Here is a 22230-nt window from a genome sequence, read left to right as displayed (position 1 = left end):
GATGTCATTGTAAAGCCTTATATAAAGAATGGGCCGTCAAAAAGAGGTCAAATGAAATTCAAAAAGATTCAACGAGCTTTTATTCAGATTTTAGCAAAAATATGTGTGTATTTTTTAATGCATAATAACATCTTGAAGTGTCAATAAAAGCAACAAAATAGAAGCGAAAATAATTTTACAGTCAAGTCGAACAAAATACAGTACAGTACTGTATTTTACACGAGTACACAAAAACGCTTCATAATGAGTCCTCCAGATAGCAGCATATAGCTATAATGCGCTTAACATAGCATTTCCACACCCAAAGGTCCCCAAGATGTATGTAAAATAATAAAGGTGCTTTTTAAATAGAATTAAAACACTTAGCCATAAATAAAAGCGTTGGTGGAAAAGCTAAAATAGCCTAAAGTTTTTGCGAAAGCAACGAAAAAAGAACATGCCTGTTCAGTCTCTGTACCACGGTTAAGAGTTCACTGGACAGGAGGAGAGGATTTAACATTAGCCTTTATTAATATAAAATTGGAAAAGGAAGCTTATCTCAAGTGAAAACGTAATTATTATTATTATTGACAATTTACGTATAATTAAGGCAGATCTGTAAATTTCTCAAAACAAAGCAAACTTTTTCTCACGAAAAAAAAAATGCTTTTACAGAAAGTAAAGAAATACAAAACACATTCATGTGTGAACCTCAGCGGCAATTCGAAAACATTCATTTATTCATTATTTTATATTTTATGTTCACTCCAAAGAACAGTCAAACAAATCAGTGTTTCTATTTCGTCTCTCACAGTGTTTTAAGTGTGCTTGCCTAAAGCGTGACGTGAGCGACGAGCGAGTCCTTTTGCTGGACTCACAATTTTGGCAACAAAACCAAACAGAACATTCAATCGCGCCAAGTAAAGACATTTATTGTAACCCAGAAACGAGTCGAATCGTGCCGCAAATATTGAACTCCAATCGAGGTGGGCGGGGTCAGTATTTGGCATCTGCCCCCCCAAACCAACCAACCACCCACCCACCCACCTTGCGCTGCTGTTGAGAAAAAGAGGCGGGGTGAGTACAGCTCTGTTCCCGGAGGGTTGCGTGTGAGCTAGGCGACGACCTACAACAGCAAAGCGGGCATAGAACAGGCGGCTATTCCAGTTTTTTTTATGCAGCATATTGAGTGCGATGAGCCCAACTCGTCGTCTGCAGCGCCTGCTCTGATCCTCTGCGTATTTGCCTCATCATCCAACTACCAAACGGAGCCAGACAGACAGCGGGCCATCCGGCAAAAGCAATCCGGAAATCGATGCTCCTCGGCCCGCGTCCGTGCTTGTTTTGACCTGGTAAGACTGGCGTTAGCTCGCTATGCTAATAGCTTAGCCTCTTCTTTCCTGGTGAACGGGGGATGATGAGTTAGCCTCGCTAAAGCTAACGATGTCAAACGCCTTGGTACGTTCGGGGAACAGTTGTGCATTATGCATGCATTTATGCCTAGTATTTGCGTATTTATTTAGGCAATTAGTGTATGGTTATTGTCTGTATAATGGATGATTTATGGTTTTAAACGCGTTCCATATGGAGAGCTAACTGCTAACTAGCGGTGAGCCGAAAAAGGGTTAAGGCTTGTTCTGCTTGGTAAAGCAGGAAGAAAATGCTTGCACAAGATTACTGGTACAAATGAAAAGAAAAAGAAAAAAAAATACTATTTAATAGTTGAAGTACAGTATTCCAAAACGTTTGCTGTCCGTTTAAAGGCCTATTTTTTATTACACCTGTCACGTTTAAGTTTTAAAATGCAGCTTTCACTTGCTTTTACATGGCGACAATATTATTTACTGTTATGATCATTTCTGTCGTGCATTCCCTTTGCCGTAATAGTGTTTATTTATTTTAGCAGATGCGTTTGTGATTTAAATTAGGTGTTTCTCTGGGAGACTGCTAGCTAGCGGTTAAGGGGAGGCGGGGGGGGGGGGGGGGGGTGTTAGGGTCGTTCCATGCAAAAAATAATAATTTACGAGTACTAATTTGATGTGAATAATTTCTATATTAATGTTCTTCTTAACGACATAATGGTTGTTGCTTCCAAGCGACCTTTCCCTGGTTTTGTACATTTTATATGGCAAGGCAAGTTTATTTGTATAGCACATTCCACACACAAGGCAACTCAATGGGCTTGTGTAATATATGGCCATTTTGTACATAAAAAAAAAAAAGTGAATGGCTTATCATTTAAATCGTTTGTTTCTTAGTGCTAGCTCAAATGCTAGCTTCTGGTTATTAATGTTAGTTTCAGGGGGAAAAGTAGTTACCCCACATGATTTTGAAGTTGTCTACACAGTTTCCTAAGCGTTTAAAGACAATTTATTTGTTACACCAGTCAAGTTTAAAAAATGGAGCTATGCACTTTGCCAATATTTTTATTCTTCTTATTGTAATGACAATTGTTACTTCCACTCATCCTATCAGTGGCTTGTCGGCCAACCCGGATGTTGTGGGTTCGATCCCTGGCACTTGTGACCATGTCAAAGTGTCCTGAGCAAGATATTGAACCCCCAGCTGCTCCTGATACTGTCAGGTGAATAAAGGAGTCAGTGTAAATGGTTTTTGTGCCTTGTAGGTGGAAACGCGTTGTCCCGGAATGTGTTTTTGCATGTATGGCCCAAAGCTAAGGTGCGGAAGAGTAATTGGTTTAAGTTAATTTATTTTATTGACATGTGCCTGATTTAATCAATGAGCATCTCTGCGTGCATTTATCTACTAAAATGCCCAAAACAGTGGGTCACTGGCCCTGTACCCTCTGGGGTTCGCAAGCTCTAACATATCTGCAAACTAAATGCTATTAATTGTTTCAATTCCCCCCCTTTGTTGTGTTAAGATCATCATGGAAAAATATTTCACAGGGGTCGGAGAGAGATTAAAAACAATTTTAATATAGTTATTTGTTGTAAATTATATACCCCCCCCCCTCACTAATGTTAAGGATACAATGTTATGCATAGGTGTACTTATAACAATTCATTTTAAAGACAAATTATACTATAAGTTTAAATGCACCTTTTTTGCATCTTTTACTTGCTTTTCCACGGTGATTAAAAAAAATCTTAAAATTATGATTCTTTCTACTTTCTTCCAGTCATCCCTTCCCTCTGCTGGAATGTTCTAGCGTGTTGTGTGGTGTGTCAGCCAAAAAGGCTCAGAGCCACATAAACTCGACAGTTTAACTTCTGCAATTATGATTAGCATGCCAAGGTTGAGTGACATAAGTGTTTTCCCCCCGCCCCCTTTCACTTTTTTTAAGCATATTGCATAATCTATATGCACCCCACCTCCACCACCACCAAATGGAGACCTCTTGTCAATGGGATTAATGCAAATCATCCATTCCAGGGTCAGATTGTGCCTTGTGTAATTGTACAGACAGGCCCACTTAGTCTGGACCCTTCCAGACTATGGAAATTGCGGGTGGGGGGGAAAAAAACCCAATATTGCAATATATTGTTGTGCTCTTTGTTGCAATAAATATATCGATAAACTAACGGCAGTATCGATATTTTATGACGGCACACCAGCGCAAAGCATATAATGGATTTACCCCGTCATTCAGACATGTCAATGAAGCTGGAAAATTACTGAACGTAGCATGCCGCCTACACCAAGGGTAACTTCAAAAGTAAAGCTTTACCAAACAATATAATGATGTCAATGCAATTGCCTTGGTGGGCTTTTACTTTGTCGGCCTGCGCGGTGACATGACCGCCAGCTTGACTTTCTTTTTCGACGTGTTTGCTAACATATCAACGTTTTTATTGAAATTACATATTTTCTACCAACATTTTCACAATGCCATCTTGAAAGTATATTTAACTGCTGATTTAGTATGCTAAGAAACCGCTAGTTAATTATGTCATCATTTTATGATACGCCGCAAGTCTCCGACGTTAGTGGCTAGCAGCTAATGTTAGCATTAGTGCCTGGCTGGCTGATACGGTGGCCCTAAAGTGCAAAAAATGGCTGGCAACAGTAATGAGCGAGACCTACCTGGTTTGCTATCTTGACTTTTTCTTTACTTTTTCAATATCCTGGGCCTAGGCTATTTTGTAATTCACTCTCCATGTTTAAGGGAAAGGAATGTGCCTTAAATTGCACTTTCTTTTTCATTATTAAAAAAAAAGTTAATAAAACTTTGTCTTAATTTATTTCATAAACCACCTTATCCAATAAATAAAAACATCCAACTCAAAATGTCAAATATTGACGTTTAGATTTTAGAAAAACAACATTAAGCCATTAATACCTTGTTATTTTATGCATAAAATAAGAATGTATCTGCCTCTTATTGCACTTAGAGTTGTGTTCCTAAATCCTAAACGTCCAAATTAGACATTTTGAGTCGATTTTTTCAAAATTATTATTATTATTTAATAAGCAAAAGTGTTTTGTAAAATAAATTAACTTATCCTGTTTTGTTTTCTCATTCAAAAAAAACAACGATTCGATCTGTGACTCAAATCCTCTATCCGATCCGAACCGTGACTTTTATGATCCTGGCGCTAATCCCGTAAATGGTGGTAAAGTAGGCAAAAGCAGTGGCGAAGAACTAGTTTCTAGACACTATTGGCGAAGAAGAACAGTTGGCAAGTTTTCACTGTCACTCACATACTGAATATCGTGATATATCGTTGGCAACATTTCTGAGAATATATCAAATATCGGAGATTATCGTGTGTCGTGATATTATTAATATCGTGGGCCACATATCGTCACAGTGTCGAATCGTGAGTTACCGTATCGTCTCACCTCTAATGGAAATGTATTAGTTTGAATTATTATTATTATTTACCAATCAAAATATTCTATTTTGAAAAGATCAGCACCTTAGCAAAAGTCAGTGTTTTTTTTTTTTAAAGCAACAAATCAACAAATATAATTCCAACTCCTGATGGCCCAAAAAAATGTCTGTACCATTAGAGATGAACATCTGGATAACCAGGGAGAAGCTAATTAACCTTTCTCAATTCATACCACATTTTGATCCATTGGTCATGTGACACTGACAAGTAGACGCATTCAAAGAATTATTGTTCTGAATGGTCTGTTCAGTGTTAAAATAAAAATTCAACACAGAAATCCAATTTTGTGCTTATCAGTTGAGAATTATTGTTCTGAAGCTAGCAAGGGAAGAAATATGGGCATGATGACTTTGAACGAGAAAACGTCCTAGCCTACTTTAGGCACTGTGTTGCTGATAAATTATTGAGCGTGTCCTGCAGGGGGAAAACCGCTATTTGGGTCATGGTATATATATTTTTTGCCACAAAAAAAAGAAGAAGAAGCCTTGCAGACTCATTTTGCAACTGCAAAGATGCAGGGAGCCACGACTGTGCATGTTTTTGTGAACAATTTCTGTATTTAATTCAATTTTGATTCATCAGGGTTCAATGTGAAAGAGAAGTAAAATTCTACAATTGTTAAATACATAACCTTGCCATATAAATGTGGCATGTCACGTCACACTTTTTTAATATTAACAATAAGACATCTGAAAGATTTGCATATAACTATTTGTGCATATGTTGTACATAGGTTAAAATTACAAATTAAACCTACGGTAATTCCTCTCAATGAAACAAGTGATAGTTACCTGTATGTAGGGGTCACTTGCTGTGGAAATCTAACAGCTGACTTCAAGAACTCCAAAACTGCTGTCTTCAAGTCTGTGTACAGCTTCTTCCTAAATGGCTGCTTTTCCACGACCCTGTACGGTCAAATGTCCTGGCTTATGAACGCAGCCAGAGACTCCGTTATCATCTGTGCGTAAACAAAGCTTGTCGGCAGTTTGCAGGCAAATTTACAGGGGTAATCAAAAAATGTCCATGAACATCAGATTTAAACGTAGAAGGTGCTCGCTTGACGACGTTGTTTGGTCGAACGTGGCTTTTCCTGTCACCAACAGGACAATGTTTCTTTTTTTTTCTTTCTTTTTTTTCTTTCTTTCTTTTTGTGGGTAGTGTTGGTGAATGCGGAAAATACTGAATTGCGAGCGAGGGGAATTACTGCATTGCATTGATAAATCAATATTTTTACCCACTAGTAGTCACAAGAATGTAAACAGGAAATCGTTTTGCCGGATGGATTTGGGAGCGATGAGCAAATAAAGCCAGACCATGTAGCAGCCGTCTAACGTGCTAAACTAATAATGTGTCTGTCTAATCTGTTTACATGCATAAATACTTCCTATTAGCTGACATTGTCATTGTGAAAATAATTGGCACAAATGAATGTGAGAGAGAACAACAGGGACATGCTTAGCACAAAGTTGCCCTAACTTGCTATCTGACAGACAAGTCACAGTTTTTTCCATTTTTTTGGTTTGTCAAGTTTTTCAAAAGTAGATGCGTATATTCTTGAGTTGTCTTAAACATTCCAATTTCCAATTGCTACAAATAATAGACTGCTGCTTATCTTTGATTTGTTAATGTATAATTGGACAGTCATTTACAATAGTACATGTACTATACTGTAATAATAACTGACTATTCTTGCTGCTTTTTGAGTTTGAAATAAGGCCACAAATTTTGGACTAGTTTTTATTGTACTGTGACGATATATTGCGTTTTTATTTTTGTCCACTTTCCACAGAACGATGCTGCCTATTGTTGTAGCCTTTTGTTCACAAATTTATTTTTAAGAAAAAAAAAACACTTATTTTTTTGCTCTTTTGTAGATAAGAAAAGTCACAAAAAAAAAAAAATCGTGAGTGAAAATGCACGTGCAATGCTGCTGCCTATTCTTGCTGCCTTCCCATCCGAGAACTGAGAAGATGACATTGTTTATTGATTTCCTCTCCATCACTCCCTCTTTTTTTGCAAGACTGTCAGGTGGAAATTTCCACACCCGAGAAACACCGGCAAGTATGTGCCCCTAAAAACAAATCTTGCCGTTCTCAGGCAGTCCTGCCGTGTCTCCACTTATTTCCTCAGGGCCCCTCTGCTCCATAGCAGGCTCAAATAACACTGGACTCTCCCCGTCATTTCCGTCAGCGTGCCAAGCGGCAGATTGACATTGCAACTGCCTTGAAGTTGACATGAAAAGAGTGACCAGACAGACACAAATAACAGGTTAACAATTTATGACAAATATGTTGATGCCAAACGCCACACAAATAAGTTGGCAAAGGCAAAAAAATAAAATACTAGGTGGTTTAGTCTCGCAGCAGAGTTCCTCATTTTATGTACGTACTTTTCAGGGGTCACAACTGAGCATTGGGGGGATTATTTCTAATCGTGTGGATTATTCCATGTATTTATGTTTTTTTTTTTTTATTGAGCAAGGTTGGCAGCTATCATGAATACAGTGGACACCACGTTTTTGTGGGATTCTTTTTTTTGGTTGTAAACTCACTTATTCACAAAAAACGTGCCTATTCATGATTTTCTGTAATGTAGTAAAACTGAAAATTATTATTTTCATCTAGCTATGTAACAATAATTCATTACATTCAGTACTACAGTATATCTAAAAGACAAAAATAAACAAATATAAGGTCTAAAATGTTTCATCAAATGTTTTAGATAGTTAAAAACAAAAAGTTTTTCCATTTTAAAATGGATCAGTTTGATTCGCACCTCCTTTTCTTCCATAAACTAAATACGTAGTGTCCTATCCACTCCGAGGTTGTTGTTAGAGCTGTTGAATGTAGACATCTGAATAGGAAGGTAGGTGTGGTGGCCTTCGAAGACCCCTTCCGTCACAAGCTAATCAGCTTTAGCCCAGCTAAGCATGGTGTCATCTTGTTGCGGCTTAAAGTTTCCAGTCTGATTTTGTTTGTCACATTAAATTAAATAAATTTTTCAATGATGTTTTTGTTTAATCATTTGGTGACACTTTGATTGACTTTCTTACGTTCTTGATTATCCTTAGGTTGCTTGCTTAGTCAGGTAAACATGTGCAAAGGTGAACTGACAGTTGAAAAAGATATTATGAGAGGAGGGTGTTGTTATGTTTCATTCCATCAACACAGATAAGGATTATGCTCGTGTTTTTTTGAGTGCATGGAATTCACAGATGAACCTGCCATGAGCTCATATTTTCTCACTTCAGCAAATAAGGAAAGTGGCGGATTAAAAAAAAAAAAGAAGAAAGTTCTAACTTTTTTTTTTTTTAATTAAACATAAAAACACACAATGCAATACAGAACATTCCAACAGCATATTGTAAGAAAATGAAAAGCACATTGTGATGTAAAAAGAATGAATAAATGAATCCGATGAGTGAAAAGTGAAAATCACTGGCTTTTGGGCGAAAACCTTGTCCCTCCAAAATCTGCAATTTTCCGGAGACCCCCAAAACAATGTTTTTTTTCCCTTCCAACCATTAAAATTGCATCATCAATGAAAGCAAGCCATTTTCAACGCTTTTAGATTGGTCATTAATTCATAAAAATGACACCCACTGAAAAAATAAAAAGTTTTGACTTAAGAGGTGTCTCAGAAATCACATTCAACCTTTGATTGAGTTCTCTCAAGTACGAGTACGAATGTTGATCAGCTGCAACAGCCCATCAGTCATGGCCGGCAATTTCCCCATTTCCAATAAAGCTGCATCTTCTGAATTTTGTGATAAATCAGGAAGCTGCCAGCTCTAAAATTCCAATAACGTGTGTGTCTTCTACATCCTCAACGGAAAGTATCGACAGGCATCCCATCTTCCACTTGTTCCACGGGACAGTGGACAGAGTATGGCTCTTCTGTTTCCCTTAGTCTGATGCAATACTGAAATATGGTCACTTTTCACCTCTGCGATTTTCTTCCATCACGCGGTTAGTGGTACACATTGAAGCAGTGAGCTGCTGAAGCCCTAGGGAGCTGTTTGGGGTATCGGTATCTTGCTCAAGGACATCACAGCCGTGTGTTGGGGGATAAGGTTGGACCGGGGTCCTCATGACGATCATAACCATTTGGCTATGCTGCCTTTTAAAATGGCTCTCAGACTTGAATTCAGTTGTTTTTGGAAAGCAGAAGTCCAAGCAGTCCAAAACGACCTCGACCTCAATGTGTAATGTATTGTCATAGTAGTAAACAATAGAAATAAACAGACGAGAATAAAGTCTAAAAGGCCCAGTGTGAATACACCTTTAATGACGCTATCTTTGTTGTTCCAAATATGCTTTGCTTATGCAACACAGCATATTTGCCAATGTAGATATCATGTCCAGCATCTTAACTGTTTGTCATATTTGTCTCCACCCTCTGCTTTTATCTCCTTTCATTTTCTTGCCCCATCTATTATGCTCCCCGCTCCCCGCATTTTGTTTTTTAGCTTCGAAAAAGGAATCCTGCAAGAAGGATTAGCGGTCCGTCAATGAGGAACTACCGGCTCATCTTTTGTCACAACCTGAAGCAGCCATAGATGGTTCAGTGTTTCGCTGTCTAAGGAGGAGCGTATCGGACACACTTGCACTGCTACACGGTGAGTGTACTCGCACGCACACACGCATGCATACACATACACACACTCGCCATTGATGTAAATGGTGAAATGACAAAAAAAATAAAAAATTGACCAAAATGATTAATACAAACTGCTGCACCTGTCATGTTTGGACTATATTTGGTGCCCACAGCCAGCCTTTCAAAGTGCAAAGGAATGCATTTGACACAAACAAGGAGACCAGGAAATGACTACTATTAAAACACTGCTGAGAAAGTGATGTCAAAGCCGTTTTGTTCTATATGCATGAGTATGGATTACTCTAGATGTGAATGTCTTGAAGTCAAATTTGCAAATCAGTTGCTATTGACCATTTGCACCGACGTCACGTGATCACTTGGCTGCCCTATGACGGACGGTGGAAGGAAATAATTGTTGAATGGAATTGGACGTGACCCGGAGCGACTTAGTGACTTAGCGACTGTTATTTTACAAATTAAAAGTTATTATTGCCCATAGAGCCATGGAATCTACTAATTCAACCAAAGTTCGCCTGTCAGTCGAAGTTGCACATTTAGTCGGGACTTATAGAGCGCGATATTTACTTTAGTTGGAGATCGCTAGTTTGAAAACAAACAGCCCCTTACTTTCTGTTGCCTGCTTTTTTTACCAAGTTAATTAAATCGCCGACTTTGCCGGAATTCACAGCGCACGACCTGTATCATTATGTAGTCAATGCCGTCTCTTCTGATTCAAAAGCTTGTCGCTGGCTGAGTCTCTGGGACGAGATGCTACGCTCACACCCCGGGACAATATACTTCGTAATGCAAAGGTAAAACTTGTTTATCATGCTAACTGGCTTATTTTTTACATAGTCCGTTCTATATTGAAACGCTGTGATTTTATGTTACTATGTTTACTAGCATGGAACAAATGACTATCGTAGTGGCAAGCGATGCAGTAATTTCATGAATATGACTCCGGCTCCGGAGTGAAAAACTCCAAGCACAAAGACAAAATCCCCCATCATTAAACAGTCAAATGCACTTAAAAGTTTTGAAAAAGGTACATTTTAAAATTAAGCTGTGTGTTAGTGCAGTTGTAGTGGATGCTAACTATCTGGCTCGTTAATGTGATTTGAAACACGCAATTTGACACCTCTGTTACAAACTTTTTTAGAGTGTACGTTTACTAGTAGAATTTATTAACATTTATCTATTAACCTCGCACAAAATGATCGCTGAAAATCCGTGAATACTTTGTGGGCTGCCAGCCCTTTCTGTTGATTGCTGCTGTCAATCGACGTCTTTTGTCTTCATTAGTAGCTATGCGATAAAAAGCAACGTTTGGTTTACGCCTTTGTTTGTCTGTACAACCGACCGCACAGCAAAATATAACCATTTTATAAGATAATTGATTCGATAAAGGACTTAACGCTACACGAGATTCAATGGTTACAATACAGGCAAGTGGCTCTTTTGCCGTCCAGCGTCCTGGAGGGGGCGTTCCCATGAGGGCTGTGACGTCACGTGCAAAAGGTCAATAATAGAAACTTAAAGCAATTCAAAACCTGTTTTCTTCTATACAGTGGGGCAAAAAAAGTATTTAGTCAAGCACCAATTATGCAAGTTCTCCTACTTAAAAAGATGAGAGAGGCCTGTAATTTTCATCATAGGGATACCTCAACTATGAGAGAGAAAATGAGAAAAAAATTCCAGAAAATCACATTGTCTGATCTTTAAGGAATTTATTTGCACATCATGGTGGAACATAAGTATTTGGTCAATAACAAAAGTTCATCTCAATACTTTATTATATACGCTTTGTTGGCAATTACAGAGATCAAATGTTTTCTGTAAGTCTTCACAAGGTTTTCACACACTGTTGCTGATATTTTGTCCAATTGCTCCATTCAGAACTCCTCTAGAGCAGTGATGTTTAGGGGCTGTCGCTGGGCTACACGGTCTTTCAAACCCCTCCAAAGATTTTCTATGGTGTTGAGAGCTGTAGACAGACTATAGACCACTCAAGTCTTTCTGATGGAAGGAGTTTTTCACTCAAAATCTGATGATACATGGCCCCATTTATTCTTTCCTTCACATAGAGCAGTCGTCCTGGTCCCTGTGCAGAAAAATAGCCCCAACGCATGATGTTTCCACCCCCATGCTTAACAGTAGGTATGGTGCATTGGAATGCAACTCAGCATTCTTTCTCCTTCCAACACAACAAGTGGCGTTTTTACCAAAAAGTTCTATCTTAGTTTCATCTGACCATATGACATTCTCATAGTCCTCTTCTGGATCACCCAAATGCTTTCTAGCAAACTTCAGACTGGCCTAAGCAGGGTGACACGACTGGCACTGCAGGATTTGAGTCCCTGGCGGCATAGTGTGTTAGTGATGGTAGCCTTTGTTACTTTGGTCCCAGCTTTCTGCAGGTCATTCACTAGGTCCCCCCATGTAGTTCCGGGATTTTTTTCTCACTGTTCTTGTGATAATTTTGACTCATGCGGGTTGAGATCTTGCGTGGAGCCCCAGATCGAGGTTTTCTGATGATTGCGCCCACAGTTGAATTATTCACACAAGTTTTTCTGGTGTCCTTTGACAGCTCTCTGCTTTTGGCCTTAGTGGAGGTTAGAGTGTAACTGTTTGAGGCTGTGGGCAGTTGTCTTTTAGACTGATAATGAGTTCAGGTGTCATTAATACAGGTAAAGAGCTGAGGACAGAGGAGCCTCTTACAGAAGAAGTTACAGGTCTGAGAGTCTGGCATCTTGCTTGTTTGTAGGTGACCAAATACTTATTTTCGACCATTGTTTGCAAATAAATTTCTTAAAAATCAGACAATGTGATTTTCTGGATTTTTTTTTTTTCATTTTGTCTCTCACAGTTGATGAAAATTACAGGCCTCTCTCAACTTTGTAAGTAGGAGAACTTGCACAATTAGTACATGACTAAATACTTTTTTTGCCCCACTGTATGCATGAGTCCTAATAATGGATAATGAGAAGCACATCAGTCACTTCAGTGGCTATTCAATAGCTGTTTTCTTCCATGTAAGCAATGGGTCATTGAAGCTATCGATTCGTTTTCGTCCTTTTTGTTCAGCTTGTATATGCTACTCTTGAGTCAAATTCTTCAGACCGCTAATGTCGGCAGCTATCTTATCTGTTCAATTAAGGTGTTGTGTCAACTGTCTAAATCAAATTATTGGATGATCTAAACTAAAAACCACAACCTAAGAAAGCTGTCTTGCCTTGCCTATAGTCACTGATAGCTTTTGAATAGCTGTCCACCGTAGTGACTGATGCACATTTTTACAGTACGACTCGGGCATAGAGATGGAGAAAGAAAACTGATATCGAAGCGCTGCCTTCTGTAGAGACTGATGCGGAAATATGACATCAAGACTTACATGTAGGAGAAAGCAGATAACTTCTGTAGTGAATGTTGCACAATTTGTACTTAAACCAGAAAATGGATAATGAACGCTGTCCACTGGTAGTGACTGATGCGGCAATTACTTGCATATATAGAAGAACTCAGCTGTCCGCCGTAGTGACTGATGGCCAACTTTAACATCTAGACTTATGCATAAACAAAAGAGAAATTCTTTAATTGTCCATTGTAGTGACTGATGTGAGACATGTTTTACAGCAATCTTGTTTTTAATGCTTTGTGTTCTTTCCCAAGACGGGTGAAGTCTTGGCGTGGTTGTGGTGAGGAGGGTGGGGGACCATGAGGAAGAGCGCGTCATCGTTGCCAGGCAATGAGGGCAGAGGTCCAGCCGGCACCACCCGCGTATTTGGCGTGCCCCTGGAGGAGGTGACACGCACGCACACGCTTGGCGGCCTCGAGGTCCCGGCGCTTGTCAAGGATATCGTGGAATACATCGAGGAACACGGTGAGATGCGAACACACACACACAAAATATATACAGCGTCACAGGCTGCTTTAAGGCTGCAACTAATATTAATTTTAATAATTGATTAATCTGGCCATTATTTTTGTCAAATAACCGATGAATCAAATTTAAAAAAAAACATGTTTTCATTTCCCTTATTCAAAAAGAGGACGTGATTCCAAATTGATGATGCACAAACATAATTATGATTCAGTTACTGGTTTGGGCTGTAACATTTCAGAAAATATGCAATTATGTTTATCATTGTTTTTCAAATTAAGAGTTGTTTGACCCTCGTGAGGAAAAGCGGTTCAAAAGATGGATGGATGGTTGATTATATTTTGGATTGAAGCTTGGCTCGCCAATGTGCAACAATTCTGGTATGGTTTGGACAGGGCCTACAATACTTTTTCCGAACTTTCTGATCGCCACCACACCCGTGGCTAACAGCTCTAAGTAAAGTGCAAAGAGTAATGGTGGCACAGTCTTACCTCAAGCTCTTCTCTAGAGTGAAAATATTAAGATCGATATCTGTTGACATTGAAACTCACTGTGGGATTGTCCTACAGCACCAGTATGGTTCTTATCGTAGTGTCATGACAACCAATTTTGTGCAAAACTTTGTAAAGAACAGAGATGGGAAAAGTACTGACGTTTTCTACTTGAGTAAAAGTACAATTACTTGTGTAAAAAACAACTTTGGTAAAAGTAAAAGTACTCACTTAAATAATTACTCGAGTAAAAGTAACACAAAAAAATATTTTACTGGATGTTTTCTCCTACGTCAATTTGAAAGATATTAGCTAATGGAGCAAAAAAATGGGAAAACATCGGCCAGATGACTTTCTGACTTGCCTTGCGTTGAGTGCACAGTGTTGAGTACTATTTTCTCATGTTGCATGTCCACTTTTTGCTGACATGATTTACTTTAATATTGTTGATTGGCAGTCTGCAGCCTTCTTCTTAAATTCAAATGATCCTCTGTAGTGGCGGCACATATTGCCCTCATATTTACGGATTGCTCCCAATTGCATGTCATGTGATAGCGTGTTGTAGAGCCAATCACAAGCTGGGATGTAGGGCACCGTGTGTAACGATTCATATGATTGGCCGAGCCAGGAGACATTGACGGCTGCTTTTTCTTCCAGGTCAAGTATTTTAATCGTTTTCATGAATTTAAAAACAAATGTAACAACCTTGTTTTGAAAATTTATAGAGTAAAAAGTACAGATACGGTACTCATGTTAAAATGTAATGGATAAAAGTAAAAAGTAGTATAAAAAATACTCAGGAAAGTACAAAGTATTGAAAACTACTCAAGTACAGTAAAGAACTCATGACATAATTATCGCTGGTGTTGCCTGTGATGTTGTGCAAAAAGTCCCAACATTTCAGAAACTTAATGACATCTGGGATGAAAACATTCTGACGGATATCCCTTTCTTGTAATCATAAAGTAAATGTTACAGCAAAAAAGAAATCTTATCATACTGGGGCTTCACCTTATGACCATATGAGGTTGTGTAACAAGTCTTTAAAGACCTGCTGGTTTTTGCTGGTGCGTGAAATGGGCTGCATGTCAGGAAGTTATTCAGCCTGTGAAAAGGCTTTAATCTCTTATTTTGTGTGTGCGTGTGCTTTCGAGGTATTAGCATCAGCTTAGCATCAAAAGATAGGTTCAAATGAGACAAAGATGGAAAATGGCTGCACTTTTTTCTTTAATTACATGGACTACACTTCTGCATTATATAACATGTCATGCAAGATAAAGATTGTGTTACATATTTATAAGATAAAACAATAAGGGTCATGCAAGATAAAGATTGTGTTACATATTTATAAGATAAAACAATAAGGGCAAGAAATGTTAGGAATGATCCTGACTGAGCAAATATAACTTGCAGTCTGAATAAAGGCAACGCATCATAACAGCAGCGTCAAATTATTTATATTTTTATTAATTCATATAATTATTAGGATACTAATTAAAATTTGCTCGCCTGCTCTTAACTTCTCACCTCAATCGGTTGTGCTGCTGAGGAGGTTGACCCAAATCTCTCCTGCGTTGGTCCCTGGTGGCAGTTTCTAAGTAAATATTATATTCTATTTTGTCTTTGGACCAACAGATTTTGAGTGCACACTGGAAAGGATGTAATAAAAAGTTTAAGCATATAACCTCATTTATCACCCAATGAGATTTGATAGAATAATTCATTCTTATCTATTCCCATCCCCAGGCACTCCATTGCTATAAGGTGACTGTTGCAATATACACAATGATTAGAATTCCAGTGTCAAAACAAATCAACTCACACACTTGCACAATAATAATAATAATAAACGGAACGGCTCGAAATAATCCACAATAAACTTTTTTTTTTTTTAAGTCCATGACGCACTCGGGCACACAGTTACTGTAATGCGATTGTTCCTTGCAAGTCTTGGATGATAACCACCACTTTGCACAATAGAAGGACGAGAAATATTCCTCAATTGATGATTCAACAAAACATTTTGTAAAGGTGCCTGTAACACACATTCCACAGTCGCCTTTGAATTACACCAATTACCTGACCTAAAAGCTCATCCAAACACGAAAATGGTAGATTTAATTCTAATGGAATGTAATAACTGAACTGCTATTGTTGGCATTCTGCTTCGTCATCCTGTCTTCTGTGAACTCAGCCTGACAGCTTCACCATGCCTAAAAGACACGACCTTAGGATTTTGCACACCTAATGTGTTTCACGGGTCTCCCTGTTTTGTATTGGCAGGTCATCTGGATTTGGAGGGTCTCTTCCTAGTCAATGGCAATGCCGAGCGCGTGGGCTGGCTGCGGCGTCGCTACGACAGCGGCGAGGAGGTGGCGCTGGACAAGGAGGCAGACCTGGCATCAGCCGTCAGTCTGCTGCGACTCTTCTTGCAGGAGCTTCCTGAGCCCGTCATCCCAGCACCCATCCAGGGGCCCATTTTACAGCTTCACCAAGGTGGGCCTCAGGCGCCTAGTGAGAGCTATAGCAAATTTACTCAAGGTGACTGCCACTTTTCACGTTAGAAATTATCAGAAAAACTGCAAATAATCCACACAAGAAAGTCCAGACACAAAACTACTAGAAAATACTCAGCAGTAGAGAAAAAAAAAAAACATCAATGGCACACCACACTTACCGTATCTTTCAGACTGTAAGTTGTTCTGTAGTATGTCACATTTTTGTGGGGAAATCTATTTTGCAAAATCAGAGACCAAGAACAGTAGAGTTCAGACTCTACCCCAAAATACCCGTGCCCTTCCCCGTTCCCTAATCTTGGGTCCATTAAGAAGTAGGCTCGGAGCGTGCACAACTTCACTCAGACCGTTCGGAAACTCAGAGCCTTGTTGAAATGTGCCGTTTGGGTGTTTAAAGTGCGCGAGCCCAGTGCATCAGGCAGTACAAGAAAAGGAATCACTTGAAGCACAAGCTTTTGATTGCTTTAGCATAGGCTGCGTTTAGAAATGAATGGGTGTGCTCTTGTCGCTCCAAAGACAAAAACACTCAAAGTAAATTGTATTTTTTCCTATAAACTGCCATTTGTGTAGCCCTGACATAGCTTGTTATAATTAGAAAAAAAATATACAATAAAAACCGGTGAAAAAATTATAGTCAGTCACATCAAAATGGCATATCTCCACATATTAACATTAAATCAACACACAAAAAAGAGCATCAAACGACAACCTCTGGTACTCGTTTGAGAACCACACCAAAATATTAATGTGGGATATTAAGTGCCAATTTGCACCTGCATGTAAATCGCAGCACCAGCAAACTATGAAAATAAGTGTGATTTATAGTCCAGAAAAATACGATACTATAATGGTATCGTTATTTGCCAGTTATTTTGAATAACTACCACCTTGCTCAATAGGAAAAAAAACCCCACACAGAATAGATTTGGCTAGAAATAATCCATAGTCAGTAAATCAACCACACATTTTGTAGTGGTACACATTGACATGTATGTCATAGTCACCTTTGAAGTACCCCAATTACCGGATATAAAATCCAAAAAGATGTGGATTTATTTGAATGGCCTGATAATCACCGCGACTGTTAGCATTTTGCTTCGTCATCCTGTCCTCTTTTAACTCTATTATCATCTCACATAATCTGCTCTAATCTCCTTGATGGCCACGGGTGGATTTCTCACACATTTCAAATTCTAAATTTTTTGGCCTTTTTTTAATTTATTTATATTTTTTTAAAGTCCTTTATTTTCACCTTGTCACCTCTTACAAGAAAATGTTATCTCGGTCTGCATGTTTATCTTTGGGCATATCTGTTCAAAGCACAGAAATACAATGGGCTTCTATTATTAAACCTCTTAAGGGTATTTGCAGGCACTTCCTGTTAAGCAATGGCTCTAATAAAAATGTGCCAAGTCACTCATTGTCAGTGCTGTTGTTTTCGCCACCTCTTCCTTCTCTGTGACACACATTCACATGTTTGTGTATGCAGAATACAGCAGCGAGGATGAGCTGTGCCGCCACCTGAAGTTCCTGCTGCAGCAGCTTCCGCAGCTCAACTACGGCCTGCTGCGTTTCTTATGCCGCTTCTTGGCCAGCGTGGCGGCGCTACAACGCGAGAACTGGAACGTCGGAGCACTCGCCGCCGTCTTTGGGCCCGATATCTTCCAGTAAGACGCCCATCCTACAGAAACACACACAGACAGGCTGATTCAGTAGTTTGTTTCATTATGTTTAATATTTAACTTTCATACTTGTGTAAATGTTACACAAAATGGCTAAACATAATCCACAGTCCAAAAGGTTGGATCTTAAAATGATTGTGAACTCATCTTGCCGTCCACAGTGCAAATAAAAAGAACAACGTTAGACTTTAATTCACAGAATCAAAAAAAAAGAAAGTCTATTGTGTTGATGCATGGCTTTCGCTTTGCATGTTAGAGTTTTAACTTTGTAGATTTGTAAATGTAGCGGCAAATTGTGTTAACTGAAAATGGTTTTCTGAAGTGTTAGAATTGAGTTTTGTACTTCTAGACTAAAACTGATATTCTAATATGACTTATTATGACACGCTTTTGTCTTCTGCTTTTGTCTATGAACAGTCTGTCGACAGAAGGTGAGGATATGCGCGACCAGGATTCTGTTAGCAGAGTCCTGGCCGAGCTGCTGGACAACCAAGAGGGCCTGTTTGACTCCGAGGACGACGACGTCTCTACCACCAACGACTACAGCTCCATCACCGAACAGGTAACAGACTCACTCATCTGCCGGTTACATAAAACAGTAGGAGAGGTAGCGGGAAATAAATCGTCCGGGAAATACTTGGTTATGTAACTGTGTACCCGACACAACCAGTCTCAGCCGCTGCACCAAGGATATAAACAGACAAAACATGGAAGACTCCAGGGCAGGGTGATAAATCATTTCATGCATTTCATGGTAGACACAGGATCAGTATCAATAGAATTGATCAAATGTTTGTTCGAAAAATCTGAAAGAACACTAAGTAAGGCGTAAGGCATTCTTCAGGAGGCTAAAAAGGCTTTAAGGTGCAAATCATTTCTTTTTTTCCGGATGGCTTTCTATGTATAAACTGTCAAGAAGGGAGAAGCCATGTTTTTATTGATTAATAAAACCCTTGCATCAGGTCCCTGGGATTAACCTGCAAAAAAAAAAGTTCCTCAAAATTAGAAAGCTACTTCTGAAATAGTCATTGATTATCAAAAGTGGTCCACAAAGAAAATCATATTTTGTAAGCCTTGCTATTTTGGCAACATTCTGGATATTTTAAGTGGTTGCAATCAATGTTCAAATTTTCATAGTTATTTTTCTATGCTTTCTATGCTGTTTTGAATGACTGAATTTAGCAACAGGTTTGATTCATGTTGCAGATGTTGGCAAAGTCAAGTTTATTCTGGTTTCTGTGTCAAGTACTTTGCAAATAATTCGTTAGACATGTTTGTACATGTAAAAACTTCACACTGCACATTCTGTTTAAAGTGTTTTTCATCCATCAATTGATCAGTGTGCTCATTTGACTTTTTCATAATTGTGGTTGTCATGTTAATTAGTTTCTTGTTTGGTTAGTTATTAGTGTGGTTGATTAGTTTGTCATTTAGTTGCCAATCTAGTCAGTCGGTTATTTAGTTAGGTGGTTGGTCATTTAATGACTTGCTTGTGTAGTTAGTTGGTTATTTAGTCTCTTGGTTATGTGATTATTTGGTTATTTAGTTATTTTCTCTATTATGCTAATTGAGTATTTTGTTTGTTACTTGTTTAGTAACTCAGTTGGTTTGTTAGTTTTTTTAATTATCAGCAAGAAATACATGGCATCAGTGCTCCGATGAACCTCTTGTGACCCTTACATATTGTTGACTCGGCAAATAATGTAATCCTTGAAGCAAGGAACGGTTGTCTTCCTCATCTTGTCATGGATGAGTCATCCTGGTGTGTGGGGCTGCACACTGGATGTAAGTAACCATGCAAGAATGTACCGGCAGCCAATAAGAAGAGTGCCTGGTAGCCGTATTGCCATGGCGACAGAGTAGCAGATGGGTTTGCTGTCCAGACCAGACCAGAGGACAAACTGAAGGCAGGGAAAAGAAAAGTGAATTACTGTAAATGTAGGTAGGTATACAACCCTGCCGTCACATGCTATATAAATTATGTGATGTGGGTGAGGCGAGACACAAAACATGACTCGAGGTGCTGCAAAATATCACATGTAAAGTGGAAATTGCATACTATACTTTACATATATCACCGACTCCTGCGTATGACAAAATTGTGTCATAAATACTGTCTGATGCATTATGCAAAATCCGAATGCCATTGTTTAACAAAAATGTGTTAAAAGTTGAAAATAAGCCATGTCTTCTATGTGTGAGAGGGGAATGAAAGTGGGCAAATAGTTCACAATAATGTATATTTGTGGAGCTTGTAATTATGATAATTATTGTTAATTGTCTCAAATTCACATAAATTAACTACAGTAATTTCTGGACTATAAGCCGCGCTAGCTAAATTTGGGGAATACTTGAGTTTGTTACACATAGATGCCGCAACCGACTCTAAGGCGGGGGGTTATCAATATTTATTTATTTTACAAAAACGTTAAAAACTGACATGGGAAATTATTCTGATAGATTAACAAGTTTCATTTTATTTTCTTACTCCATTTTACAGCTCGATAAATTAATATAGTGTTGCTATTTTCTGTTCTTCTCATTTCTGAAAACTTTCCTAATTCCTGTGTACAATAAATATAAAGGAATAATTTTACTGGATAGCGATGATGATGCATATATTAGTAGCCGGTCTTGGGTTTAAAAAAAAAAAGAAAAAGCAATTGTTAGAGATACTTTATAAACACAGCTTACTGAGACAAACTAGCTTTGCTCGTGCTGGAACAGTTGATGAAGCACATTTTGTATTACAGTGACATCTTTGACTATTTTTTTCTGTGATTATCAAAATTAACATGTTAAAATCACCGGACCTGGGGAGGAGTATATTAGATAAAATTACAACTCACTCATCCGCAGCTTTTTGATTCAATTTTCCCCCCATGTTCCTCGTCCTCCATCTTGTCCACCTGCTGAGTAGATGCGACTATATTTAGGCGTGTTATGAAACCGCCATCCGTTGCCTTAAATGTCACAGCTGAGTTGCATCAAATGGAAAGGTCGTTAGTGTCGCGAGGTGACATAGCACCCAGACTGGGGTAAAGTTACATAATGGCGTCGTCACATGTAGATGGTTTATAGAGGTAACCTTTACAAGTTGATGTACGCTTTTACGTTGAGCTGGACGATTAATCTTTTGCATCTATTCAACTTTATTTGTCAGGTCCATTTTTCACCTTTTTCTTTTTCTTATTAAACAAGCAACTTCTATAGCTGACATGCACTACTTACACTAACATGGCCGTGAACAGAAAGGAGCAAGTTTACAATTTTTTTTTTTTGCCAAATTTGCCATTAGGTTACTGTTTGGCGACTTTACCACCTTATCTAGCGACTGTTATTCAAAAAAGTGACTAGCAAATTTCTATTTCTCGCTTAAAACAGATAACATGAGCAGAATCATTTTCAGATTTGTGTTTGTGTTCAGATCACAGAGCTGCTGGACGACGAGAAGTGCGAAGCGGAATGCGAGGAGTTGCCCCAGGATGGCGAGGACTGTCCCGTCTCCTCAAACTCACCGCAACACACCTGCTCCGACGACCCGGCACACAGGTAAACGTTTCATGTAGTGGTCATCTCTCTCAAGTCACCTCATTTGGTACGATAAATCACAAATGTAATAATACTAATTCGATGTGTAGTTTATGAGGATGATACAGAATGTGTGCTTCAATCGAGAGCCAAGCGTGTGTGCCACTGCTCGTATTCGGTCCGTCATTAATCTTTTTAGCGGCTCGTAAGTTTGTTCCGATGTTATCAAAATGGCCGACTCCTTCAGTCTATTTTAGCGCGTAGCGGTCACCACGACCTCGACAACTCAACAGTGTGCGCTCACCAATTGAATGACAACCAAAAGTGAACATTTTTGTTTGATTGAAATACTCTACAGGGGAATTGCAAAGCTTTGTGTTAGGATGGTGTTTTTTTTGTTAATTTTTGGACAAATTGCTTTTTATAAATAAAGTTCTGGAAGAAATGAGGCGACCACTGCAAAATTACCGTAGTTTATGTCGACAAATCTTCACTGAACTGCAAAGAAACTAAAGTGTTTGCCATTTTCTGTTAATGAATGTATGAAAGTGACACAAGCACAGCAAGCAGCATTGGCCTCAAAGTCCATCTTTGATTTTCAAGTCCTCTAATTTAGTCAGTTAGTCAATCATTTGTTTGGTTAGTCAGGCAATAAGTTATTTGTTTATTAGTTGGTTGACTAGTCAGAAAGTT

The 22230-nt window shown here is 38.7% G+C and overlaps 1 protein-coding gene across 5 annotated transcripts in view; it reads left to right on the top strand.

Annotated features, from left to right (window-relative positions):
• The first annotated feature begins 1042 nt into the window (after window positions 1-1042).
• fam13b (family with sequence similarity 13 member B) overlaps window positions 1043-22230 on the top strand; it is a 47821-nt gene continuing 26633 nt past the window's right edge. For 3 of the 5 annotated variants that reach the window (XM_086085882.1, XM_086085883.1, XM_086085878.1), the window contains exons 1-7: window positions 1044-1331; window positions 9307-9456; window positions 13107-13317; window positions 16092-16349; window positions 17814-17991; window positions 18424-18568; window positions 21434-21558. In XM_086085882.1, the coding sequence (XP_085942008.1) occupies window positions 13152-13317; window positions 16092-16349; window positions 17814-17991; window positions 18424-18568; window positions 21434-21558 (872 nt within the window). In that variant the 5' untranslated portion in view covers window positions 1044-1331; window positions 9307-9456; window positions 13107-13151. Of the gene's footprint in view, window positions 1332-9306; window positions 9457-13106; window positions 13318-16091; window positions 16350-17813; window positions 17992-18423; window positions 18569-21433; window positions 21559-22230 lie in introns of all 5 variants that reach the window. The other 2 variants (XM_086085880.1, XM_086085881.1) reach the window with 2 other exon arrangements.

Source organism: Leptonotus elevatus, chromosome 9 (genome assembly GCF_054856555.1).
Source record: "Leptonotus elevatus isolate MCC_2025b chromosome 9, RoL_Lele_1.0, whole genome shotgun sequence".
NCBI classification, from domain to species: Eukaryota; Metazoa; Chordata; class Actinopteri; order Syngnathiformes; family Syngnathidae; genus Leptonotus; species Leptonotus elevatus.
This window is presented reverse-complemented; position numbering and strand designations above follow the sequence as displayed.